The 27,917-nt window shown below is 42.1% G+C and overlaps 1 protein-coding gene and 2 non-coding genes across 3 annotated transcripts; all 3 read right to left on the bottom strand.

Annotated features, from left to right (window-relative positions):
- Positions 1 to 14,955: 14,955 nt before the first annotated feature.
- Positions 14,956 to 19,711, bottom strand: RPS3A (ribosomal protein S3A). The gene is made up of 6 exons (XM_005902368.3): positions 19,559 to 19,711; positions 18,755 to 18,858; positions 18,206 to 18,393; positions 15,962 to 16,170; positions 15,344 to 15,453; positions 14,956 to 15,123 (listed from the first exon to the last, which is right to left on the bottom strand). The coding sequence occupies exons 1-6, from the start codon at positions 19,618 to 19,620 to the stop codon at positions 15,002 to 15,004; spliced, it is 795 nt and encodes a 264-aa protein (XP_005902430.1). The 5' UTR covers positions 19,621 to 19,711; the 3' UTR covers positions 14,956 to 15,001.
- Positions 15,653 to 15,721, bottom strand: LOC138991568 (small nucleolar RNA SNORD73). The gene has a single exon (XR_011467538.1). It is a non-coding gene; the product is annotated as a small nucleolar RNA SNORD73 (small nucleolar RNA).
- On the bottom strand, positions 16,859 to 16,925 carry LOC138991567 (small nucleolar RNA SNORD73). The gene has a single exon (XR_011467537.1). It is a non-coding gene; the product is annotated as a small nucleolar RNA SNORD73 (small nucleolar RNA).
- Positions 19,712 to 27,917: the final 8,206 nt, after the last annotated feature.

Here is a 27,917-nt window from a genome sequence, read left to right as displayed (position 1 = left end):
GAAAAGATCTGCGTCTGTAGGGCTGTGCTCTTGGCAATAGCAGAGCAGTCTTAAACTGAGATTTTTATATACGTGGAGCACAAAACGTTGTTTTAGTATTTTGGACTCTAATAGATCAACTTGATTGCTTATAACTTATAAACTCAATTGCTTATAAACGTATAATAAGTTTATATTTGAGTCTGGGCCACAATCTGGATTTATTTTTAAGGAATCCTAATTGTATGTATACCATGGATTATTTATCTTCAAATACTACAAATTAGGCAATAACTCAATTAAATTTTTTTCAGGAGAATAATTCAGATTCATTATTCAGGAAGGAGAATTACCCACTGGTTTTCTGTCCTCTTTTTTAAAACTTAATGTATGTATGGGCTGTGCTGTCTTTGTTGTTGCCCACAGGCTTTGTCCAGTTGCAGCAAGCAGGGGCCACTCTTCGCTGAGGTGCATGGGCTTCTCACTGCAGTGGCTTCTCTTGTTGTGGACTACAGACTGCAGGCGCACAGGCTCAGCAGTGGTGGCTCCTGGGCTCCGAGTGCGGGCTCAGCAGTGGTGGCTCCCGGGCTCAGAGTTGTGGCTCCCGGGCTCTGAGTGCGGGCTCAGCAGTGGTGGCTCCCGGGCTCTGAGTGTGGGCTCAGCAGCGGTGCCTCCTGGGCTCTGAGTGCGGGCTCAGCAGTTGTGGTGCAGGGGCCTAGTTGCCCCAAGGCATGTGGGTTCTTCCTTGGACCAGGGATCAAACCTGTGTCTCCTGCATTGGCAGGTGGATTCTTCCTCACTGAAGCACCAGGGAAGCCTCTGTCTCTCTTTTTTTTAGCAGGAATTGACTGACAAGCTTAATGTATTGGAAGTCCTAGCCACAGCAATCAGAAATAAATAAATAAAAATAAATTTTAAAAAGACATAAAAGAAACCCAAATTAGAAAGGAAAAAAGTAAACCTGTCTGCAGATGACACGATTTTATATATGAAAAATCATTAAAAGACAACCAAAAATGTGTTAGGACTAATACATGAAATTGGTTAAGTTGCAGGATACAAAATTAATATTACAGAAACCTGTTGTATTTCAATAGATGAATAATGAACTATCAGAGAAATTAAGAAAACAATCCTGTTTGCAGTTGCATCAAGAGGAATAAAATACCTAGGAAAAAATCTAACCAAAGAGGTAAAAGACTTATAGTATGGAAACTATAAGACATTGATGGCAGAAAATGACAACACAAATTGAAATATATACCATGCTCACAGATTGGAAGAACTCATATTGTTAAAATGACCATACAATCCAAGACAATCTGCAGATTCAGCACAATCCCTATCAAAATACCAAAGGCATCTTTCACAGAGCTAGAAAAAAATAATTCTAAAATTTGTATGTAAACACAAAATACTCTAATCAAAACAATCTGGAGAAAGAAGAACAAAGCTAGAGCTTTAACACTCCCCAATTTCAAACTACTTTCAAAGCTACAGTCATCAAAACAGTATGGAATTGGCACAAAAACAGACACATAGGTCAATGGAACAGAATAGACAGCCCAGAAATAAACCCACACTTAAGTGGGCGATTAAGTCAAAGTAAGCAACAATACAATGGGGAAAAGAAAACGTCTTCAATAAATAGTGTCAGGAAACCTGGACTACATTCTCACTCCGTACACAAAAATAAATTCAAAAGGGATTAAAGACCTAAATGTGAGACCTGACACCATAGAACTTCTCTTAGAAGAAAACAGAGATGGTACGCTCTTTGATGTTGGTCTTAGCAGTATTTTTTTGGATGCATCTCCTCAAGCGAGGGAAATAAAAGCCAAAATAAATGGGACAACATCAATCTAAAAAGCTTTTGCACAGCAAAGGAAACCATGAACAAAACAAAAAGGCAGCCTACTGAATGGGAAAATAATCCAAAATATCTGGTCCTTACCAGAGACAGTAAGGACCTAACAGAAGCAGAAGAGAATAAGAAGAGGTGGCAAGAATACACAGAACTATATAAAAAAGGTCTTAATGACTGGATAACCTGGCTTATCCCAGGCTAGTGGTCACTAATCTAGAGCCAGACATTATGGAGTGTGAAGTCAAGTGGGCCTGAGGAAGGGTTACTATGAACAAAGCTAGTGGAGGTGATGGAACTCCAGCTGAGCTATTTCAAATCCTAAATGATGATGCTGTGAAAGTGCTGCACTCAATATGCCAGCAAATTTGGAAAACTCCGCTGATGCCACAGGACTGGGCAAGTTCAGTTTTCATTCCAGTCCCAAAGAAGGGCATTGCCAAAGAATGTTCAAACTACCAGACAATTGCACTCATATTCCATGCTAGTAAGGTTATGCTCAAAGTCCTTCAAGCAAGGCTTCAACAGTACATGTACCGAGAACTTTCAGATGTACAAGCTGGATTTAGAAAAGGCAGAGGAACCAGAGATCAAACTGCCAACATTCGTTGGCTCATAGAGCAAGGGAATTCCAAAAAAAATATACTGCTTCATTGACTGCACTAAAGCTTTTAACTGTGTGGATCACAACAAGCTATGGAAAATCCTTAAAGAGACGGGAATATCCCTGTCTCCTGAGAAACGTGTATGCATGTCAAGAAGCAACAGTTAGAACCTCACATGGAACAGCAGACTTGTGCAAATTGGGAAAGGAGTACAACAAGGTTGTATATTGTCACTGTTTTACATCATGCAAAATGCCAGGCTGGATGAATCACAAACTGGAATCAGAATTGCCAGGAGGAATATCAACTTCAGATATGAGGGTGATGCCACTCTAATGGCAGAAAGCAAAGGGGAACTAAAGAACCTCTTGATGAGGGTGAAAGAGGAGAGTGAAAAAGCTGGCTTGAAATTTAACATTAAGAAAACTAAGATCATGGTATCTGATCACATCACTTCATAGCAAATAGAAGGACAGAAAGTAGAAGCAGTGACAGATTTTCTTTTCTTGGGCTCTGAAATCACTGTCAACGGTGACTGCAGCCATGAAACTTGAAGACACTTGCTTCTTGGAAGGAAAACTATGACAAACCTAGACAGTGTATTAAGAAGCAGACACACCCCTTTGCCAACAAACGTCTGTACAGTCAAAGCTATGTTTTTATCAGTAGTTGTGTACAGATGTGAGAGTTGGACCATAAAAAAGGCTGAACACTGATGAATTGATGGTTTCAAATTCTAGTTCTGGAGAAGACTCCTGAAAGTCCTGTGGACTTCCAAAGAGATAAAACCAATCAATCCTAAAGGAAGTCAACCCTGAATATTCATTGGAAGGACAGATGCTAAACCTGAAGCTCCAATACTTTGGCCACCTGATGTGAAGAGCTAGCTTATTGGAAAAGACCCTGATGCTGGGAAAGATTGAAAGCGAAAGGAGAAAAGGGCGGCAGAGGATGAGATGATTAGATAGCATCACTGACTCAATGGACATGAACTTGAGCAAACTCCAGGAGATAGTGGAGGACAGGGAAGCCTGGCATGTGACCATGGGGTTGCAAAGAGTTGGACATGACTTAGCTACTGATCAACAACAGCATTCAAAATATATACAGAACTCATACAACACATCAAACAAATAAGCCAACTTTTAAATGGGCAGAGGATCTGAATAGACATTTTCCCAAAGAAGACATACAGATGGCCAACAGACACATGCAAAGATGCTCAGCATCACTAATTGTTCAATTCAGTTCAGTTCAGTCGCTCAGTCGTGTCCAACTCTTTGCAACTGCATGGACTGCAGCACGCCAGGCCTCCCTGTCCATCACCAACTCCCGGAGTTTACCCAAACTCATGTCCATCAAGTCGTGATGCCATCTAGCTATCTCATCCTCTGTCATCCCCTTCTCCTCCTGCCCTCAATCTTTTCCAGCATCAGGGTCTTTTCAAATGAGTCAGCTCTTCATATCAGGTGGCCAAAGTATTGGAGTTTCAGCTTCAACATCAGTCCTTCCAATGAACACACAGGACCAATCTCCTTTAGGATGGACTGGGTGGATTTCCTTGCAGTCCAAGGGACTCTCAAGAGTCTTCTCCAACACCACAGTTCAAAAGCATCAATTCTTCTGCACTCAACTTTCTTTATAGTCCAACTGGACTGGAAAAACAATACTAGAAAAACAATAGCCTTGACTAGACGGGGCCTTTGTTGGCAAAGCAATGTCTCTGCTTTTTAATATGCTGTCTAGGTTGGTCGTAACTTTCCTTCCAAGGAGTAAGCGTCTTTTAATTTCATGGCTGCAGTCACCATCTGCAGTGATTTTGGAGACCCAAAAAATAAAGTCTGCCACTGTTTCCCCATCTATTTGCCATGAAGTGATGGGACCGGATGCCATGATCTTAGTTTTCTGAATGTTGAACTTTGAGCCAACTTTTTCACTCTCCTCTTTCACTTTCATCAAGAGGCTCTTTAGTTCTTCTTCACTGTCTGCCATGAGAGTGGTTTCATCTGCATATCTGAGGTTATTGATATTTCTCCCATCAATCTTGATTCCAGCTTGTGCTTCATCCAGCCCAGTGTTTCTGATGAAACACTGTTAGGGAGATGCGTATCAAACTGTTAGGGAAATGCATATCAAAACCACACCTCACGCCTGTCAGAATGGCTTTTATCAAAAAGACAAATAGGTTTTGGGAATGTGGAGAAAAGGAAACCCTCATTCATTGCTGGTAGGATTGTCAGTAGGTTCAGCTACTATGAAAACAGTATGAAGTTTCCTGAAAACTTTTGAAAACAGAACTGCTGTATAATCTAGGTATTTACGAATTTGAAAAGATATATGCACCAGTGTTCATTGCAGCATTTTTACAATAGAGGACTGATAAAGAAGATGTGGGGGGTGTGTGTGTGTATACAGTGGAGTATTAGACATTATATATATATAGTGGAATATTAGACATTAAAAAATCTTGCTATTTGTGGCAACATGGTTGGATCTAGAGGATATTATGCTAAGTGAAATAAGTCAGAAGGAGAGAAACATATGGTTTTACTTTTAAGTGGAATATAAGAAACAAACCACAGAGACTTACAGACACAAATTAGTTTTCTGTGGTTTCCCAGGAGGGGTGGAGCAGAATAGGTGAAGGAGATTAAAGGGTACAAACCTTCAGTTATAAAGTAGATAAACCAATGTAATATACAGCATAAGGAATATGGTCACTATTGTAATAACTTTGGGGGGATAGTAACTTATTGTGGTGATTTCATAATATATGCAATTATCAAATCACTATGTAATACCCCTGGCTGTAATATTAAATATTTCCATTGTAAAAACCATGTGATCAGCCAGTTTTAATCAAGATTGTGTTATTCTGGGTACATTTGTACGTTTGCAGTTGGGAGCTACTGCTGATGGCACCAGGCACAGGACACCATGTCTGTATTAATTTTCCTGTTTATGACAAGCCCAGTGGCAAGTCAGACTGTTAGCTGCAACTGCCACTTGATCCCAGGTGGTTCAGTGGGTAAACAATCTGCTTGCAATGCAGAAGATGTGGGTTCGACCCCTGGGTTGGAAAGATCCCCTGGAAAAGGAAATGGCAACCGACTCCAGTATTTTTGCCTGGTAAATCCCATGGACAGAGAAGCCTGGCAGGCTACAGTCCATGGGGTCACAAAGAGTCAGACATGACTTAGCAACTGAGCAGGCCTGCAAGCCACTTGATCCAGATAGAAATTTTGGATCAAGGGTGAGCGAGTGAAAGTCGCTCAGTCATGTCCGACTCTTTGCAACCCCATGGACTGTCCATGGAATTCTCCAGGCCAGAATGCTGGAGTGGGTAGCCTTTCCCTTCTCCAGGGGATTGTCCCAACCCAGGGATCAAACTCAAGTCTCCCACATTGCAGGTGGATTCTTTACCAGCTGAACCACCAGGGAAGCCCAAGAACACAGGCCTGCAGCATGCCAGGCCTCCCTGTCCATCACGAACTCCCGGAGTTCACTCAAACTCATGTCCATCGAGTCAGTGATGCCATCCAGCCATCTCATCTTCTGTTGTCTCCTTCTCCTACTGCCCCCAATTCTTCCCAGCATCAGAGTCTTTTCCAATGAGTCAACCCTTCCCATGAGGTGGCCAAAGTACTGGAGTTTCAGCTTTAGCATCATTCCTTCCAAAGAAATCCCAGGGCTGATCTCCTTGCAGTCCAAGGGACTCTCAAGAGTATTCTCCAACAAAGTAAACTTTCCAAACTCTCCAACAAGTTCAAAAGCATCAATTCTTTGGCGCTCAGCTTTCTTCACAGTACAACTCTCACATCCATACATGACTACTGGAAAAACCATAGCCTTGACTAGATGGACCTTTGTTGGCAAAGTAAAGTCTCTGCTTTTCAATACGCTATCTAGGTTGGTCATAACTTTTCTTCCAAGGAGTAAGCGTCTTTTAATTTCATGGCTGCAGTCACCATCTGCAGTGATTTTGGAGCCCCAAAAAATAAAGTCTGACACTGTTTCCCCATCTATTTCCCATGAAGTGATGGGACCAGATGCCATGATCTTAGTTTTCTGAATGTTGAGCTTTAAGCCAACTTTTTCACTCTCCACTTTCACTTTCATCAAAAGGCTTTTGAGTTCCTCTTCACTTTCTGCCATATGGGTGGTGTCATCTGCATATCTGAGGTTATTGGTATTTCTCCCGGCAATCTTGATTCCAGCTTGTGCTTCATCCAGCCCAGCGTTTCTCATAATGTACTCTGCACGTAAGTTAAGTAAGCAGGGTGACAAAACACAGCCTTGCCGTACCCCTTTTCCTATTTGAAACCAGTCTGTTGTTCCATGTCCAGTTCTAACTGTTGCTTCCTGACCTGCATATAGGTTTCTCAAGAGGCTGGTCAGGTGGTCTGGTATTCCCATCTCTCTAAGAATTTTCCACAGTTTATTGTGATCCACACAGTCAAAGGCTTTGGCATAGTCAATAAAGCAGAAATAGATGTTTTTCTGGAACTCTCTTGCTTTTTCGATAATCCAGCGGACATTGGCAATTTGATCTCTGGTTCCTCTGCCTTTTGTAAAACCAGCTTGAACATCTGGAAGTTCGCAGTTCACGTATTGTTGAAGCCTGGCTTGGAGAATTTTGAGCATTACTTTACTAGCGTGTGAGACGAGTGCAATTGTGCAGTAGTTTGAGCATTCTTTGGCATTGCCTTTCTTTGGGATTGGAATGAAAACTGACCTTTTCCAGTCCTGTGGCCACTGCCGAGTTTTCCAAATTCGCTGGCATGTTGAGTGCAGCACTTTGACAGCATCTTTCAAGATTTGAAATAACTCAACTGGAATTCCATCACCTCCACTAGCTTTGTTCGTAGTGATGCTTTCTAAGGCCCAATTAACTTCACATTCCAGGATGTCTGGCTCTAGGTCAGTGATCACACCATCGTGATTATCTGGGTCGTGACACTTTTTTTGTACCGTTCTTCTGTGTATTCTTGCGACTTCTTCTTAGTATCTTCTGCTTGTTAGGTCCATACCATTTCTGTCCCTTTATCAAGCCCATCTTTGCATGAAATGTTCCCTTGGTATCTCTAATTTTCTTGAAGAGATCTTTAGTCTTTCCCATTCTGTTGTTTTCCTCTATTTCTTAGCATTGATTGCTGAGGAAGGCTTTCTTATCTCTTCTTGCTATTCTTTGGAACTCTGCATTCTTTGGATCAAGGGTAGTGGTTCTCAATTGTAGGAAATTTTGTCCCATAGGACATTTGACAGTGTCTTAAAACATTTGTCACAAATTGGGGAAAGATGCTCCTGGCATCTAGTGGGTAGAGGCCAGCAGTACTGCTAAACATCCCACATGGCACAGGACAGTCCCTCACAACTATGAATTATCCAGCCTGAAATATCAGTAGGCCCACAGTTGAGAAATGATGATCTCTGGACCATAGTACATTAATTACTCCCCTTCCCTCCCTCGTTTTCTTCCCAGGTGCCAAGGTTGTCTTCCCTCCACTGCCACAAAATCTGTACCTATAATTTCGTATTTTCTCCAGGTATCCCTACTTTCACCCAGACTTTGATTATCACCCCTGAGGCAACCAAGATGAGATGATCCTTTTAGGGGCATTGCCATAGTCTGTGACCCAGTCAGGTATGTAGAACTGGAGGAGAGTAGTCAGAAAGCTTTTTAATGCTCGGCTATGCTAAGCTATCCATGGAGAGCAGGCAGCTAATAAATATCACATTTGCCAGGTGGCCTTTGCGACAGAAAGTGCCCCGTAGACTGTAAGTGGTCCAGAAACCTAAGCATGTCATACATATGGCATTTTGGTTTCAAGTGCTGCAGCTGTGCGGCCCGTCAGCTGGTTGGACTGAGACAGCAACACTGTAACCTAAAAATGCCTCAGTAGAGCTGAGGCACCAGCAGCTGCCCAGAAAGGTGACCAAAGGACCGGTGTAGTCTGTCAGTAGTCAGCCTGCGTGATATAGCCCCAACCACATCAAGACAAACCGACCAATCTGGCAGGAGTCATGAGCCTGTCATGCACGAGGAAGATCTATTGTGTGCACAGCCCATGACAGTGGACATGGAGCCATGTGTGAGGGCAGTCTGAGTGTTGGTGCTACTGGGTCATGTCAGAGAACTGGCCTTTTGCACATCTACCTGAGTAGGGCTTCCCTGGTGGCTCAGCTGGTAAAGAATCACTAAAGATTCATTGATGTTCAGCATTTTTTAGCAATAAAGTATTTTTAAATTAATGTAGGGTTTTTTTTTTAAAGACAGTGCTATTGTACCCTTAATAGATGATATAACTTTTACATGCACTGGGAAACCAAAAAATTCCTGAGACTCACTCTGTTGTATTATTCACTTTTTTGAGGTGGTCTTGAACCAAACTCACAGTATCTCCAAGGTATGCCTATGCTGCATACCTGAGACTATTCTGTCAGACTACTACCAAGAAGTATTTTATAAAATTATATGACTTTGAATAAACAAGAAATTATTTGGCTTTAGCCAAAACCAGAAAGTGACTTGCAAGGAATAGAAAATTATCATCAGACTTGCATTAGCAATGCTTTATGCCAGAAGAAAATAGAAGTAATATAATTAAGATGCTCAAAAAGTAAGCTGAGGATTTTAGATCCAATACAAGTGACTTTCAGGTATAAAGCAAATGATAAACTATATTCAACATACAAGAACTCAGAAAATGCACTTCCTGAGCAATCAACCAAAAAAGAACCTTCAACAAAAAAACGATAGAGCAGCCAGCTTAAGGACTGGAAGTGGGCACTACGAACATACCCCTGTAGCACTGAGACTACCCAAGGGCTGAGGGAAAAGCTCTGGCCAAGTGCGCAAGCAGTGTTTACACAGCACTCAGATGTAGTGGGCCATGTGCTAGGAACGTTTGAAACTGCTCAGTAAGTTTGTGGTGGTGGTATTTTGAGGCTTATGCATGCCATGTGGGATAACGGTGGGATAGTCCCTCAGCCAGTGTGCCACTGAGGACCTCCTTGCCTTTCCCAACTGTGACAAGCCATTCTCTTTCCTTGGCCCATGGCCCCGTCTCCATCCTTAGAGAGGATGCAGCAACACTGGGCCGTCCTTGCACTGTTACCACCACTTCTGCCTCAAACTTCTGCATTTAAGAACTTGTATAATTAGGCTCAGTCCAATAATCTAGCATACTCCCCTGGCAGTCTTTTCTGCTCTCAAGTTAATGGTGCTGCTCAACTGTCCACATTAAAGCAAAAGCCAGTTTCAAATCAAGAATTAGTTTTGCTATTTCAGTCATGCCCTGACATAAAGGTCTTCAGTAACTCATTTTTGAAGATTCAAAATGTATATCCCTGGTTACAAAACTGTTCTAGGTACAATCAAGTAGAGAAAGGCCATTTGTTAATATCTACATATCACATATATGATACTAAGCGGGAAACTTACAATCACCCCTTATAGTCTTTTTTATTATATGGATGTTAACCACCTTCATGGTGACCTATGGGAAGCTAACTTCAACACATCATCAGACCAAACCATTTTTTAAAAACCATTATTTTTGGAAGTGTTTTCACATGAACCCTTGAGAACCATGCCAAGCCCTACTCAAGAGATGTAGCAAACTGGAGCTTTGCTGGGCGTATCCTACTAGTCCAGCATGAACCAGCAAGTCACCACTTCTCCATTCCCGGTCCCCACCTTGAATGATCACTCCATAGACTCAACTCCCAACTTCTACCTTGGAAAGGAAGCACCTGTCACTTCAGACCCAAACCTACAACTGGTTTCTACTAAAAACATGTGCTTCTTCAGTAAGGGAATGCCATTCACTCCTTTATTCAAATAATACCGAACTTCAATTCAAGGCACTGGAAAGTGTAGCAGTGAGCCAGACTCCACCCTCCTCCCCCCAAAAAAGCTGTCCACATGGAATTTTCCTAGTAACCACAAGTTAAAACTATAGAAAAGTAACAGGGAAAGGACTGAAGGACAGGGGTTTTAAATAGGATGAATGTATCAGCAGGATCTACTGATTAACAGGTAAAAGCACACGTTTGGGGGCCACTTAGAAAGTGAGGAATCTGAAATGCAGTACTTTGGTGCAATTTCAAAAGCAACAGAATGATCTTTGTTTCCAAGGCAAACCATTCGATGTCACAGTAATTCAAGTCTATGCGCCAACCAATAATGCTGACGAAGCTGAAGTTGAATGGTTCTATGCCTACCCCACCTTCTAGAACTAACATTGAAAACCTATCCTTTTCATCATAGGGGACTAGAATGCAAAAGAAGGAAGTCAAGAGATAACCTGGAGTGACAGGCAAGTTTGGCCTCAGAGTACAAAATGAAGCAGGGCAAGGGCTAACTCTCTTGGCAAAGAGTTTTGCCAAGAGAATGCATGCATAGTCATAGCAAACATCCTCTTCCAACAACACAAGAGATGACTCTACACATGGACATCACCAGATGGTCAATACTGAAATCAGATTGATTATATTCTTTGCAGTCAAAGATGGAGATGCTCTATAGTCAGAGCAAAACCAGGAACTGACTGACTCAGATCATGAATTCCTTAACTGCAAAATTCAGACTTAAATTGAAGAAAGTAGGGAAAACCACTAAACCCGTCAGGTATGACCTAAATCAAATCCCTTAGATAATACAGTGCAAGTGACAAATATTTTCAAGGGATTAGGTTCAACAGTCTTCCTAAGTGAACAATGCAAAGAAACAGAGGAAAACAATATAAGACTAGAGATCTCTTCAAGAAAATCAGATACCAAGGGAACATTTCATGCAAAGAGGAGCACAATAAAGGACAGAAATGGTATGGACCTGACAGAAGCAGAAGTTATTAACAAGGTGGCAAGAATACACAGAACTATACAAAAATCTGAATGACCCAGATAACCACGATGGTGTGATCACTCACATAGAGCCAGACATCCTGGAGTGAGAAGAAATCAAGTGGGCCTTAGGAAGCATCACAAGGAACAAAACTAGTGGAGGCAATGGAATTCCAGCTGAGCTATTTAAAATCCTAAACGATGATGCTGTGAAAGTGCTGCACTCAATATGCCAACAAATATGAAAATCTCAGCAGTGGCCACAGGACTGGAAAAGGTCAGTTTTCATTCCAATCCCAAAGAAAGGCAATGCCAAAGAATGCTCAAACTACCACACAATTGCACTCATCTCACACGCTAGCAAAGTAATGCTCAAAATTCTCCAAGCCAGGCTTCAACAGTACGTGAACCGTAAACTTCAAGATGTTCAAGCTGGATTTAGAAAAAGAGGAACCAGGGCGATCAAACTGCCAACATCCATTGGATCATAGAAAAAGCAAGACAATTCCAGAAAAACATCACAATTTCTGCTTCACTGACCATGCTAAAGCCTGTGACTGTATGGATCGCAACAAACTGGAAAACTCTTCCAAGAGATGGGAATACCAGACCACCTTACCTATCTCCTAGGAAACCTGTATGCAGGTCAAGTTAGAAACAGACATGAAACAGCAAACTGGTTCCAAAATGGGAAAGGAGTACATCAAGGCTGTATATCATCACTCTGCTTACTTAACTTCTATGCAGAGTACATCATGTGACATCCCAGGCTGGATGAAGCACAAGCTGGAATCAACATTCCCGGGACAATTATCAATACCCTCAGAAATGTAAATGACACCACCCTAATGGCAAAAAGCAAAGAGGAACTAAAGAGCCTCTGATGAAAGTTAAAGAGAAGAGTGGAGAAGAGTGAAAATACTAGCTTAAAACTCAACATTCAAAAAACAAAAAAAGATCGTGGCAACTGGTCCCATCACTTCATGGCAAACAGATGGGGAAACAATGGAAAAAATCAAAGACTTTACTTTCTTGGGCTCCAAAATCACTGTAGATGGTGACTGCAGCCACGAAATTCAGACACTTGCTCCTTGGAACAAAAGCTATGACAAACCTAGACAGCATATTAAAAAGCAAAGACATTACTTTACCAACAAAAGGTCCATATAGTCAAAGCTATGGTTTTTCCCGTAGTTATGTATGGATTTGAGAGATGGACCATGAAGAAGGCTGACACTGAAGAATTGATGCTTTTAAACTGGTGTTACAGAAGACTCTTTAAGAGTCCCTTGGACTGGAAGGAGATCAAACCAGTCAATCCCAAAGGAAATGAATCCGGAATATTCATTAGGACTGATGCTGAAGCTCCAATACTTTGGCCACCTGATGTTAAGAGCCAGTTCATAAGACCCTGATGCTAGTCAAGACTGAAGGCAGGAGGGGATGACAGAGATGGTTGGATGGCATCACCAACTCAATGGACATGAATTTGAGCAAGCTCCAGGAGATGGTGAAAAACAGAGAAGCCTGGTGTACTGCAGTCTGTGGAGTTGCAAAAGAGTCGGATAAGACTGAGAGACTGAACACAACCAATTCCAAGCACAGGCTGGTAATGACTTCCTCCAAAGTGACAGAAATGGAGGCAGTAAGAAATGGTTAGATTCCAGATAGTTTCTTCTTTATTAAAAACTTGTATCCTTGGCACTGAAAGCAGAGGCCTAACCACTGGACTGCCAGATTCCTTTTGAATGAACTGTGAATCATCAAAGATGACCAGAGGACGTACTTCTGTCTAAAACAGGATGGGGGGACTGCCCTGGTATTTCAGTGGTTAAGAATCCTCTGTGCAATGCAGGCAACCTGGGTTCGATCCTGGTTGGGGAACTAAGATCCCACATGCCGTGGAGCAACTAAGTCCATGCATCTCAATTACTGAGCCTGTATGCCATAGACCTGATGCAGCCAAGTAAGTATTTTACTTAGAAAATAAATTGTAAAAAGTAAAATAGGATGGGTGAAGTTGTTCAGGAATCTAATTTTAGACATGTTAATGCCTATTGACATTAAATTGGGAGTTGGAGGGACAAACCTGGAGTTCAAAAAAGGTACAGACTAGAAGTAAAATTCTGAGTCAGTTTATTTAAAACCAAGAAATTGAGTAAGACTGTTTTTAGAAAGAATATTGGTAAACATAAAAGGCCTAGGGCCCTCCAACACTGAGGCCTGAGACAAACTAGCAAATAGTAAGTAGCTAGCAACATGGGAGGCAAACTTTTTTGAGGTCCAATTCCAGAATACAGTTAAGAAACACAGGAGAAAATCAACTGTCAATTATCACTGTTACAGAAGTAAAATGAAAGCTAAGGATGAACCACTGGCTTAACAATGACATCTGTTAATTCTAACAGCAACAGCTTCCGTTAAGAGTGGGGTGTAAAAAAAAAGTGTGAAAGAGAAAAAAGCCCAACTGCAACAGATTCAAGCAAGGAAAGTAAAATTACGTGCAAGAAACATGGCTAACTCTTTCGAGCTTTGCTATGAGCTTGAATAGGGATCTGGAAAAGCAGAGGACTTGCTTGTATGCTGAGACTGGCAGAGGAATAACGAAAAAGGTGAGAACTGATGGAGCCAAGAACAGAGGGTAGAATCTGATGCTTCTGTGTCTGACTCTGCAACCCCACGGACTGCAGCACACCAAGCATCTCTGTCCTTCACTATCTTCCAGAGTTTGCAGATTCCTGTCCATTGAGTCAGTGACGGTATCTATCTCATCCGCTGCCACCCCATCTCCTTTTGCCCTCAGTCTTTCCCAACATGAGGCAGGGTGGAAATAACAGGAAATTCTGAGGTTCTTACTCTCAAGAAGCAAGGCCATCAGCTGAACTGAGAATGAAAAATTAGAGATTTGAGCGGAGAAGGTATAGAACAGAATGGGCGAGTGACCAGGAAACACTGGATGGCAGACAAATGCCCACTCAATAGGAGACCGATAACCTGCTTCTCTACTTGTCTAGCCAACTTCAGCTTGACCATTACGATTTTCAGGGGGGAATTTACCTCTAGAGAACAGAAGACAGCATTTATATTTTAAAAAGACAAACCCACAAAAACCTAAACGGCAATAAGCTCTTTCCATTGTGTGGTTTAGGACAGTGGTTCACAAAGTATGGTTCCTTGTCACCAGTGTCACCTGAAAATTTGCAAACCTGCAGACTTCATCCTAGATCTACAACATCAGAAATTCTGGGAGCAAGGCCCTGCAATGTTTTAATAAGCCTTTCAGAGATTTGAGAACCACCTTGGCTTCCCTGGTGGTTCAGATGGAAAAGACTCTGCCTCCAGTGCAGGAGACCTGGGCTCAGTCCCTGGGTTGGGATTATCCCTAAAGGCTATGGCAACCCACTCCAGTATTCTTGCCAAAGAGTCAGATACGACTGACTGACTTTTGCTTTCAAAACTTCAACCATGTAAAGAAAGGGTTTCCTTTTATTCACCATCTATAATACTTCCAGACCATTCCTGCTTAAAATAGATGTTACCCTTTCTTGGCTACTTAGTAACTAAATAAAATTATACACAAAAGATAAGAAAACTTCACCACAAATCAGAACATCTTAAACAAGCTGTCAGGTTATTTAAAAAGAATGATCAGGGAAAAAATACCACAAATAAGATCTTTTATTTGTCACCATTAAGAGTCTGCATTTTAAACCGATTCTTGGACTGGTGGCTCGTATCCATCAGCTCGTTCAACTTTAGCACCTGTCTCATCCCCAGTAGCTTTTCCAGAACTACTACCTTCACCATGTAGCTCCATGAGTTTTCCCACTAAAAAGAAGGAAAAAACTGTTAGTTACAGCCTACCATATCTTAAAACATATTATCAGTACTCTATAATACTATACAGGGAAGACAGGAGGAAAAAAAGCAACATCTGGCCTCAAAAAAACAATAACAACACTTTTCTACACACACAAAAAAACAACTTTTTCTACACAAACTACTTTTCTACACAATTTTCTTTCAGAAATCCTGTGACTTCACTTACATTCAAATTTGGGCTTCTTCAGCATTTTTACTTTTCTAACGAAGACATCATGGAGTGGATAAATAGATTGGCAAGCCTTTTCTATGTCTTTTCCAATGCTATCTGGAATCCTGCAAACCAGTAATGATAAGTTAGAATAAACCTACACTTCATTTAATCCACAATTATCTTCATTCTGTTATTGCCCCTTCATAAGTGATGGTTAAATAATTTAAATTATACAGCTACTTAGTAGCAAAATCAGCACTTGAGCCTTCTGAATCCAAGCGTTATACCTTTTCCAAACACAGGTCTAAGCAACTGCATGGGAACATCAGAAAAATGTTAAGTTTTATCATCAGACATCATATGGGACCGAAACATTTGTCATCATTTATTCCCATACTTAATTACGAAAGGTTTGTCAACTCAGTGTATTTTCTAAGTTAAAGATGAGTCCTGAGATTCCAGTCTCACTAAATGCCCAAATGAGAAACCAAGTACCATTTACTGAACACTTAGCATGCTTTCATTTCAAGAGATGCAGCTAGTTTCAGAGGATTTAAACAAAGTTTTGACAGCACCTTGTCTCACATGCTTTTCCTTATCTGACGGTTGTATGGTAAGGAAAACACTTACAATTTATTGACCACCTCTTTCAAGTCATTTGTCTGCACCTCTCGGGTCATGATTTCCATCATCTTCTTGCGGATCTGGCGCACCTGCTGGTGCTGGGCGTAAGAGGTCTTCCGAATCTGATTGTTGCGCTTTTTAGTAAAACCCACACAGAACAGACGAAGCAAGTAACCATCGGTAGTCTTGACATCAACGTGAGCTTCAATCATGGTCTAGTGAAAAAAATGACACTGTCAGTTATACAAGACTTAAAGTTATCCATTTTTATCCCTCAAATTCCAATTTTAAAAAAGTGGAAGGTCAAGTATTCATTTTACAATATCAAGTATAATATAAATATGTATTAAATCAAATATAAATTAAATGTAAATATTTAATTTACAGAGTTAATGTCCTTGAAGTGAGCTTACCAACAGGTATCTTGAATTCTTACTATCCTCCATATCTAATTTAAACAACGAGTCCTCTTGGCTGTCTTCCCCCCTCTCTTTCCTCCAGGTAGCTTCTCTAGCCTCACTGTCACTATCTGCAAAGAACCGCCTTTTACATACACATGCTAGCCTTTAACAATCTGCTCCTCCCCCAATCCATTTTTTAACTCTGCAAGGAAACAAAAAAATGGGTTCTAAGAGACTCTACTGACGTCTAATGTAATAACATGAAACACACATATATTTTAAAATGTCCTTTATGTTCCAAACCAAAGCCACAATAAGGATTAAATATTCCATTTCATGGCTAAAACATAATTTTTAAAAATCCATAGTAAACACTACCTAAATTCAGAAGATTTGCCCTGTTTGCATTTTCTAAATTTTATGCCTTAAAAAACGAATATAATGCAATCATAGTGAAAAACCTTAAAATACTTCCAGAAATACAACTATAAAACCCTAGGGGAATGTCAGAAATGTAACGGTATAATCATTATGTCATTTGGGACCGAAACATTTTGTCATCATTCATTCCCACATAAAACATTCCCAAATGGTATCTCAACCAATGTCATTATTTCCTGTAGTTAAAACTAACTTGTAGCAATGTTTTCTGTTAACAAGTTCTGTACAAAGCATGTTTACATGGATCTTTTATTTTATCCTGATTCCATGAGCTAATGTTCTTACCTACATTTTAGATTTTTAAAAAACCAAGGCTTAGCAAGCAGTAAGTTACTTTTTATACCAATAAAAGTCTGTCTAGTCAAAGCTATGGTTTTTCCAGTAGTCATGTATGGATGTGCAAGCGAGACCACAAAGGCGGCTGAATACCAAAGAATTGATGCTTTTGAACTTGTGGTGTTGGAGAAGACTCTTATAAGTCCCTTGGACTGCAAGGAGATCCAACCAGTCCATCCTAAAGGAAATCAATCCTGAATATTCATTGGAAGGACTGATGTTGAAGCTGAAACTCCAATACTTTGGCCACCTGATGTGAAGAACTGACTCATTGGAAAAGAAGGGGACAGCAGAGGATGAGATGGTTGGATGGCATCATTGACTCGATGGACAGGAGTTTGAGCAAGCTCCAGGAGTTGGTGATGGACAGGGAAGCCTGGCGTGCTGCAGTCCACCGGGTCATAAAGAGTTGGACAGAACTGAGCCACTGGAATGCACTGAACTAAAAAGTTACTTTTCAGAGACTATAACTGGGAAAAGGAAACAAAATTCCAATCTGACTCCAGAGGCTCTGCCTCTCTTACTGTATAGTACAATAGATAAAACTAACCCAATAGCCCCTTTCATGATAAAACTCACAAGATTCTGAAGTTCAAAGGTGTTGTGAGGACAGGCAAAGCCTAAACTGCAAACCTGTGCTAATTCATGCAGCAAAAAAAATTTTGATGATAATCCAATATTAAATCCTGAACTCAGTTCAAGGGCTTCCTGGGTGGCTTACTGGTAAAGAATCCACCTGCAATGCAGGAAACACAAGTTGGATCTCTGGTTGGGAGGATCCCCTGGAGAAAGAAATGGCTCCCATTTCAATGTTCTTGCCTGGGAAATCCCATGGACAGGAGCTTTTCCACCTACAGTCCATGGGGTCACACAAACAGTTTGGGGACAACTGAGTAACTAAACACCACCACCACTGCTGTTGCTCAAGTTCAAAAGTCCACACTCAATAGCAAGAAAATATCACAGACTTGCAAAGAAATCTAAACCTCAACTGCACAGCATGCTCCTGCCCGACATGAAATCATGACATCTTTGGTCATGCACACTGCAGCACCATGCATTTTCTCCTCACCTGCCACTTTTTGACCATGGAGCACATTTTGTCACGGGTAAGATCCATACCATGAAAATTAGTCAGGCAGTTTTTGCCCTGAACATCCTCAGTAATTAGCTTGAATTTTCTAAACGCTACTTCATCATTCTGCAGATCAGCAAGACTCACTTCAAAAACACGACCTTTGAGGCCATCAGACGCGATTTCTATAAAACAAGAATCAATTGTTAATGTTAGGAACAACATAAACAAAGCCAAGCCAGCTAAGTTAATGTTCAAGCACTAAGAAAATTATAAAGACCTTTTGTTAACCAAATCCATATGGTCACCAATGACTTATTGACAGTGCTTTTGGAAGCTCAAAACTAACCATGCACGTTTTACTGGTAATTCTTAAAGTACCATCTTGCTTCCACAAGCACCATAGGACAAACAGTCCCCAGTGGGGCCAAAGTCGCAATCCAAAGCTGACATTTCTTTAAATATCCCACCAAAGAACGGATAGTAGACCAAGATACACGCATGTCTCAATGGAATAAAAACACAAACGGAGAATAAGATACTCACTGGTTCCTTGAGTTCTCGTGACCAATGTTTTCCCAATATTCCTTATGTTGAACATAGCTGGTGCTTTCACATCATACCAATCTTTTTTAGAAAATGGGTCAACCCTGGATTTAAAAACATGCTTAAGTTTTAAAATCACGTAATTGTTTTGAACTTTCCTCATTCTAATTACTTTAAACAGCTAACTAAATTCCTCTCAGCGAGCTAAGGGACGCACACGTAAATCTAGCTCTTCTCACCAGGTCCTGGTGCAGACCTGACATTCCAGTCAATTAATTATGCCACGAACATATACCCTCTGCCCACATCATGGGTCCTTCCACCATACCAACACTGCCTCCGGACAAGCAATGTCGCTTCACTTTTACTGTTTCGTGAAGACACACCCTGGTAACCCGCACACTTTAGGACCTCGTGCTAGCTTACAGGAAACTTCCAGCTTCCACCCGGCCCAAGCAGCGGAGAGACGCGGGGTCCTGAATGAACCACAGAAGTGTCTTTGACATCTCCAGTATTATCCGTGGGATTTACGAACCCATGACCCCACAACTCCTGTCCGACTCGCGACAGAAATCTGACTCAAAAGGGCGTGCATTAGGCCCAGAAGGCCAGGGGGGAAAACAGTCACCCCGCCTCAAAGCAGCACCGGCCTCCGCCGGGCCGCGGTTCGCAGTTTACCAACCCCGCACGGCCATCGCAATCCAACTAGAATCCTCGCCATCCGGCTTACTCTGCGGCTCACAGACCGCTCGCCGACTCCGGTAGGGGTCCCCCAAAGCGGAGGCCGCGACAGTTGCCACTTACACTTTCTTCTTGGCTCCCTTTTTACCTCCTTTCGTAAGGCGCTTATTCTTGCCGACCGCCATGGTGCCGCTCAGAGAGCCAAAAGGGCGGAAACGCAATTCGCGCGAGAACTTAGGCGTGCGGGGCGGGACGCGCTGTCTACGTGACCTTCGACATTACGCTCTTCCGGCCTCAAGAATATCGCGACAACAGAGAGAGGCAAGCGTCCGACTGTGCCTGCGACAGCGCCCTCATGTGTGTGGAGGCTGTGCAGAATGCCGCGGCCGTTAGTTGAGAGGCTGAGCTCCGGAAGTGCCGGCGCTGGTAATCTGAGGTGCGGGTCCTGGTAATGATGGTTCCCGAGGCTCTGAAGTCCGGAAGTAGGTTTCCTTGGAAGCGGACGCCCACTCAGCGTCGTTCAAAGCTAAACTCACCGTGTCACTTTCAAGCCTGTTTCTTCTTAAACCCCAAGCCTGTGGGATTCGGGATTAGACAGCAGGTCCTACGTTCTTATGCTAGTTTCAGTAATAATATTTAGCCTTGTGGCTTGTCTGTACTTCCTTGTATTTGAGATGGAGGCGATAGTGTGATCTACCTCGTAGGATTAAGATTAAATAAGTGTAACATTGAAGATACTGGTTATGTTTTGCTTGTTGTTGAAAGCTGCTGGTTGGTTAGTGGAATACGTTCGCCTTGTGAGCATCCATCAAGCTGTACACTAACTAGTGTACTTTTCTGTAAATTTCTAATACATTGATAAAAAGGTGTTTTGGGGGCGATGGGTTATTTTTGGGGGGGGAGGGGAGTTGTTTGTTTCTGTTTCAGTGGAGTGACTTCTCATTGTTTTCCTGAGGGACTATGGTTGCACTGTTTCCAGATACTTTGATTTTTCGGGAAAAGTTTATTTCAGTTGCAGGGAAATTCCTCCTGGCTAGATGTGGTCTACTAGCTTCAAATGTGTAATGAGTCCCTGAAAACTGGCCCATGTAGGCTTGGTACTCAGCCAGTGGTATGCTGAGTTCCCCTCTGGCAAAAATCTCTGCTACCAAGCGAGAAACCTGGCTGGAGTCACATCACTCCCACAAGCCTTCAAGTCCTTTAATCCCTTTCAGCCCTTCTGAAAGCCTACATCCTTTACCTCCTGTGACCCTTACTTTCTAAAACAGTCTTCCTAAATCTCCAATCCTAGCCAGCTTAGTTCACAACAGTATGAATATACCTAACACTACTGAACTGTACACTTAAATATGGTTAAAATGATAACTTTTACATTGTGTTTTTATCACAGTTATTTTTTTTAAAGTCCTTGTGGGTGTGTTAAGTCGATTCAGTCGTGTCCGACTCTTTGGGACCCTGTAGATTGTAGCCCACTAGGCTCCTCTGTCCATGGGATTCTTCAGGCAAGAATAATGAAATGGGTTGCTATGCCCTCCTCCAGGGGCTTTTCCCCACCCAGGGATCAAACCCACATCTCTTAAGTCTCCTGCATTGGCAAGTGGGTTCTTTATTGTTAGGGCCAGAAATGTCCTTAGCTGAACCTACAAAACCTCTTTTATCTTGACTTACCTCTGTTTTCATTCTCACGCCTTAGTCTTTAGTGGATATCCCAGGTCTGGACATTTAGAACTTTTTAAATTTCCTTGTAGTAAGGTGTCTCTTGCCTCCATTCCTTTTCCCTCATCAAATACCTGTGCATTTTCAAGGCATGTGAACGTTCTCAGTCACTTAGTCGTGTCCAGCTCTTTGTGACTCCATGCACTGTAGCCTGCCAGGATACTCTCTCTATGGCAAGAATGCTGCAGTGGGTTGCCATTTCCTTCCCCAGGGGATCTTTCCAACCCAGGGACCCGCTTCTCCTTCGTGGCAGGTAGATTCTTTACCCCTGAGCCACCAGGGAAGCCTCATTTTCGAGCAGCTCAGGTTCATTTCTTCTTTCACTAAGAGATTAATTCCCCAGACAACAAGTCTTCCCTCACATCTGTTCCCAGAAGAACTAACACTACTTAACTTGTTAGTAACTACTGGTAAACGTGTCCCTTTCTTACTGTAAGCAGGAGGGCATGCAGTGCAGTCGTTTTCTTATTTGTGGCCATTTTTTAGCACATAGTGGGCCCTCATAATATTTGTTGGATGAATAAATAATAATAGACAACATTGGTGATGGTCCCAGTCTTTTGAACTTTGAGGATCGATCTAGATTTTCAAAATAATTTGGGGAATCAACATAACAACAATTTAAAAGTTTTCACCAATCTATGAAACAAAACCAAAAACAACTGCCTTTTTCTATCAGCCTCATTTCACTTGAAAATTATATTTTGACCCTCCAAATAAAAAGAAAACCCTCTAAAAATTCATAAAGAACCCATATTCTAAATTAGCTTTATGAAAAACTCTACAGACCTTATTTTTCTTGTCTCATCACAGATTCAAGACTACTAGTGATCAGTGGAAATCAGTGATTCCTTTCAAATATGGTACTGAGTCTAATAAACCATTAATTCTATATTTGACAGTTGCCTTGACTAAGTTTACTTCATAGGTGGCACTTTGCTGGTTTAAAAATTTCCCAATGGAAAATTTTATCAACCCCCAAGTCAGAATAAAAATTGAACTTGCTTTCTTCCTAGACTGATTCCTCTTTCTGCCCAAGAGTGCAAGAGTCACAGGAGAGTCATTAATGAAGTCAGCTGCGTCTAGTTTATTCTGGAGACACCAGCACCTGAGGGATTTGTCAGAGGTACAAATTTCAGTCCTCAACTTTGCCTTGTAATGAAAGCTTTTTAAAAATTGTATTTCTCTAACACTGTTGTCTTTTATGGTGCAATCATCAGTTTTAAATAAAATATATCCATTAAAAGATAGCATGAGAGGTGTCAATCAGTTTATTAGGTCTCAACTGTATAGGAATTTCAAAATTCATATGGAATAAAATGGAACAAAAGCTGTCACTATAGCAGACCTAGTAAAGTCTCAACTAGTATGGATATAAGAATTGGGCCATAAAGAAGGCTGAGCACTGAAGAATTGATATTTTTGAATTCTGGTGCTGGAGAAGACTCTTGAGAGTCCTTTGGACTGCAAGGAGTTCAAATCAGTCAATCCTAAAGGAAATAAATCCTGAATTTTCATTGTAAGGACTGGTGCTGAAGCTCCAATACTTTGGCCACCAGAAGCAAAGAGCCGACTCATTGGAAAAGAGACCCTTGTGCTGGGAAAGATTGAGGGCAGGAGGAGAAGAAGGCAACAGAAGATGAGATGGTTGGATGGCATCACCGACTCAATAGATATGAGTTTGAGCAAACTGGGAGATAGTGAAGGACAGAAGACTGTTGGGCTGGAGTCCACGAGTTTGCAAAGAGTTGAACACGACTTAGCGGCTGAACCGCAACAGTAAGGTATCACTGCTGCTTTTCTCTCTTCCCGTCTGTGACTAATCTGTTAAATCCATCAGTGATTTTGATTAAAGTTTGATTGCTATGTTCTTTATTTCTGAAATAAAAAGTGCTTTTTTCAGTTTATGTCATTTATTTTAAAGATTTATTTATTTCTTTTATTTTTCGGCTGTGGTGGGTCTTTGTTGCTGCCCCCGGACTTTCTCTGGTTGTGGTTAGTGGGGTCTCTTCTTCCTTAGGGTGCGCAGGCTTCTCTTTAGGTGGCTTCTCTTGTTGCAGAGCACAGGCCCTAGGCACGGGCTCGGTAGTTGTGGTACACAGGATAAGTTGCTCTGCGGCATGTGGGATCTTCCCATGCCAGAGATCACACTGGTGTCCCTTGCATTGCAAGGCAGATTCTTAACCTCTGGAGCACCAGGGAAGCCCTATGTCACTTCTTTAAACTATTTTTTATTGGGGTTACATTGCTTTATAACATTGTGCTTCATGTGTTTAATTTATATAATTTTGTTGTTCCTTATTCTTTCGGACATCTTGAATGTCAGGTTTAAACCCAGTGAACGTAATTGTGATTGGCATCTGAAGGGTGGTGGGAGTCTTGTAAGACTGAGCCGTTAGCCTCTCCAATTGTTCAGGTCAGTCTCTCAGTCGTGTCCGACTCTTTGCGACCCCATGAATCGCAGCACGCCAGGCCTCCCTGTCCATCACCAACTCCCGGAGTTCACTCAGACTCATGTCCATCGAGTCAGTGATGCCATCCAGCCATCTCATCCTCTGTCGTCCCCTTCTCTTCCTGCCCCCAATCCCTCCCGGCTTCAGAGTCTTTTCCAATGAGTCAACTCTTCGCATGAGGTGGCCAAAGTACTGGAGTTTTAGCTTCAGCATCATTCCTTCCAAAGAAATCCCAGGGCTGATCTCCTTCAGAATGGACTGGTTGGATCTCCTTGCAGTCCAAGGGACTCGCAAGAGTCTTCTCCAACACCACAGTTCAAAAGCATCAATTCTTCGGCGCTCAGCCTTCTTCACAGTCCAACTCTCACATCCATACATGACCACAGGAAAAACCATAGCCTTGACTAGATGGACCTTTGTTGGCAAAGTAAGGTCTCTGCTTTTCAATATGCTATCTAGGTTGGTCATAACTTTCCTTCAAGGAGTAAGCGTCTTTTAATTTCATGGCTACAGTCACCATCTGCAGTGATTTTGGAGCCCCCAAAAATAGTCTGACACTGTTTCCACTGTTTCCCCATCTATTTCCCATGAGGTGATGGGACCGGATGCCATGATCTTCGTTTTCTGAATGTTGAGCTTTAAGCCAACTTTTTCACTCTCCTCTTTCACTTTCATCAAGAGGCTTTTTAGTTCCTCTTCACTTTCTGCCGTAAGGGTGGTGTCATCTGCATATCTGAGATTATTGATATTTCTCCCAGCAATCTTGATTCCAGTTTGTGTTTCTTCCAGTCCAGCATTTCTCATGATGTACTCTGCATAGAAGTTAAATAAGCAGGGTGACAATATACAGCCTTGACATACTCCTTTTCCTATTTGGAACCAGTCTGTTGTTCCATGTCCAGTTCTAACTGATGCTTCCTGACCTGCATATAGGTTTCTCAAGAGGCAGGTCAGGTGGTCTGGTATTCCCATCTCTAAGAATTTTCCACAGTTTATTGTGGTCCACACAGTCAAAGGCTTTGGCATAGTCAATAAAGCAGAAATAGATGTTTTTCTGGAACTCTCTTGCTTTTTTGATGATCCAGCGGATGTTGGCAGTTTGGTCTCTGGTTCCCCTGCCTTTTCTAAAACCAGCTTGAACATCAGGAAGTTCACGGTTCATGTATTGCTGAAGCCTGGCTTGGAGAATTTTGAGCATTACTTTCCAATTGTGAATCAAGTTAAATTTAGGATAACCAGCTGGTGGCCAAGAGTTTTTTGTTGGTGTGGGAACATCTCCCCCGACCATCTCCAGAATTGTTGTAACATCATTTTCTCCCAGTCTGTAAACACCCCTATCTCATTTCCTTTTCTTTTCAGCTACAGCTCATGGTTGTTTCATGTGAACAACATACTTTTTCACCAAAACTCTGTACTTCCTCGAAGCCTTAGCCTTCTCTGACCCTGCCCAGAAAACCCTAAACCTACTTCAGTGTGCAATTTACCCTTCATGGTAGTATTTGCCCCCATTTTTCCAACCTGCCTTTATCTATGACCATGCGTTGTCCCCTCTCACACTAACTCTGGGCTTGATAGTGTGACTTGCTTTCATCAAGGGACATTAGCAAGTTGGGCAGTGACTTAAAAGATGCTTGCACACATGGGCTCACTCTCTCTGCTCTTCAGAACACTGAGCTCACTTCCTGAAGAAGCCTGATCTAGCCTGCTGGAGAGGAGCCATGATTTGAAGGGGAAATAACAAGGCCCAGCTGAGGTCTCTCCAGAACAACCTGGCTACCAACCATTAGGTATTTTTTAAAAAGGCCATCCTAGACCATGTAGTCCAAGTGAGCTCGCCCAGAACAGAAGACCCACCTAGCTGACTCGTAGAATCGTGAGAAATAATAAATGTTTGTTGTTTTAAGTGTTGGAAGAGTTTGGGTTGCAACAGAAAGTACTGTGCATTTTTCCGTACCCTTACAATGACCCTACCCTCATGGTGTGGTTAGAGAAAACTGCACATTTCAGACTAGAACTATGAGAAATCAATGATCTCAGTTGAGTCTTGGGCCCCCGACAACCCTTTTCCCTGTCAACAACCCTTCCCCTTCCTCTCAATGTGTGACTATTACAGTCGCTCACAATGCTGTTCCTGTCCCCAACTCAGCCTACCCCCTGTCATATTGAGAAAATGACCTCATTGCCTGCTTCAGATAAGGTGGGGCTTGCAGGCCCAGTAAGGACCTGATGTTTTCCTGTGTTTTGGGTGAGAAACCATCGGAGGCCTGTGAGTAGCAGAGTGACACTGGCTGCTGTGTGGAGAGCGCTGTGTGGCAAGCAGGAGTAGAAACAAGGAGCTGTTCGAGGAGACGACAGGAGCTCTGCGCAGGGAGACAGAGGAGGCAGTGCGCGGGGTGGAGAGCTGTGGTGGCAGGACTCTGTTCAAGGAGACTGAAACGCAGGCGGCATCCTCTGGACTTAAGTGAGTACAGTTGTCCTGGGTAGAAGGATGAAGTGAAAATTCTGGTTATGCTTTGAAGATGAGAGCCTAAAGAATATGGTGATTAATTGATGTGGGAAGAAAAAGAGGAAATCAGCGATAATCACATTTCACTGTAATGATTTTTTTTTTTTAATTGGTGCTTTCTAACCACTCCAGAATTCTTGCCTGGAGAATTCCATGAAGTGAGAAGCCTGGCAAGCCATGTTGTCGCAAAGAGTCAGACATGGCTGAGCAACTAACACTTTCACTACCTCATTCCCTCCTGGGAAGAAGGCAGAGACTGTCCTAAATATCTCTCTTTGTATATTAGTCTTGAATGAATGGATGAATGATTCAATCGATGAATCCTGATTAATATTTTTACTTTATATCAGACTACGCATTTTCTTTTGAAACTTAGCTTTTCTCTTTCTTTTCCTATTTACAAAGTGAAAATGGAGTAATGTGTTCTCATTGTAGAGGTGTTCCAAATGGAATTATGAAAATGCACTCTATTTTCTCCCAAAGCACAGTGATCAGAACAGGACAGGTCAACAAACTATGATCAGTTGGCAAAGAGAATGAAATCAATCCTGTGGCTGAACACCCTGTTCAGGTGAGGGTGTTTTTCCATGGTAGAGCGTTGTCTCTTGAGGAAGTAGTGTGCTAATTTGCATTCTGGCTTAAGCTCCTTATCTTGTTGCCAACTGGCACCTTTCATTGCCCTGTGACAGAAGACCAGCTGAATTCCCGAGTGCTGCAGAATATTTTATTGGTCATGTCAAACACATTAAGGCCTGGAAAATTTCTTAAGGTAACCAGATGCTCTTCAGAGTTACATAGAGGAGACAAACAAGAAAACAAGGAAAGGAGTCACTCCTTGTTTTCTTATTTGAAAACAAGAAAAGACAGTTTTAACAAGTTTAAAGGCCTCAGGGTATAACTGGAAGAACATGGATTTTGAAGCCAGACCTGGTCTCAAACCATTGCTTTGTCACATGGTACGGACTTTGTATTAGAGTCTGTTTTCTCACTGATTAAGTGGGAACAATACCTGCATCCTGTGGTTACTGAAAAGTTTAAATGACACAGTATACATTGGAAGCCTAGCACAGGCACATAGTAGACACTCAGTACCTGTTAACTCTCCTTTTCTCTCTCTCTCCAAAATGAATGTCAGAGTTACTGTCTTTTTCTCAGCTGCGCACTCACTGAGCCCTTCCCTGTCCTTAACCTTATTAAAGGTCAAGTGTTGCTCTCCTCGGAGCGCACTCAGCCATGTGGTTTCTTGGGAACAGATGGGAAGAAGGAGCTTGTCCAGGGAGGGAAGCAAGAGAATTAGGAAGGAAAGCTGACATTACGTCTGCACATGGTGATGCAGCGTCGTTACAGAGCTGCAGCCGTACAATCAAATTGGATTCCTTATTACCATTGCTGTCACAAAAACAGCACACGTCCTTGGCACACTCACTTTTTTTCTGATACCCGTGCGGCCATTATTGCTGGTTTTAAGTGGGGATTGAAGCCAGTTCCCTTACACTGTAAGAGTATAACTTGTTGCTGTTGTTCAGTCACTTAGTCGTGTCTGACTCTGCAACCCCATGGACTGCAGCACATCAGGCTTCCCTGTCCTTCACCATCTCCTAGATCTCTAGTCTTTCCCATTCTATTGTTTTCCTCTATTTCTTTGCATTGATCACTGAGGAAGGCTTTCTTATCTCTCCTTGCTACTCTTTGGAACTCTGCATTCAAATGGGTATATTTTTCCCTTTCTCCCTTGTCTTTAGCTTCTCTTCTTTTCTCAGCTATTTGTAAGGCCTCCTCAGATGGACATTTTACCTTTTTGCATTTC

The sequence above is a fragment of the Bos mutus genome, chromosome 17 (assembly GCF_027580195.1).
Source record: "Bos mutus isolate GX-2022 chromosome 17, NWIPB_WYAK_1.1, whole genome shotgun sequence".
Classification (NCBI taxonomy): Eukaryota; Metazoa; Chordata; class Mammalia; order Artiodactyla; family Bovidae; genus Bos; species Bos mutus.
This window is presented reverse-complemented; position numbering and strand designations above follow the sequence as displayed.

Bases quoted from the DNA above. Each gene is read 5' to 3' on its own strand.
- RPS3A (XM_005902368.3), bottom strand. From the start codon at position 19,620: ATGGCGGTCGGCAAGAATAAGCGCCTTACGAAAGGAGGTAAAAAGGGA. The intron at 18,394-18,754 runs GTGAGTATCTTA...CTTGTTTTATAG, and splicing joins CACGAGAACTCAAGGAACCA to AAATCGCGTCTGATGGCCTC. The intron at 15,124-15,343 runs GTAAGTGAAGTC...CCTTCTTTTTAG, and splicing joins GAAGAAGCCCAAATTTGAAT to TGGGAAAACTCATGGAGCTA.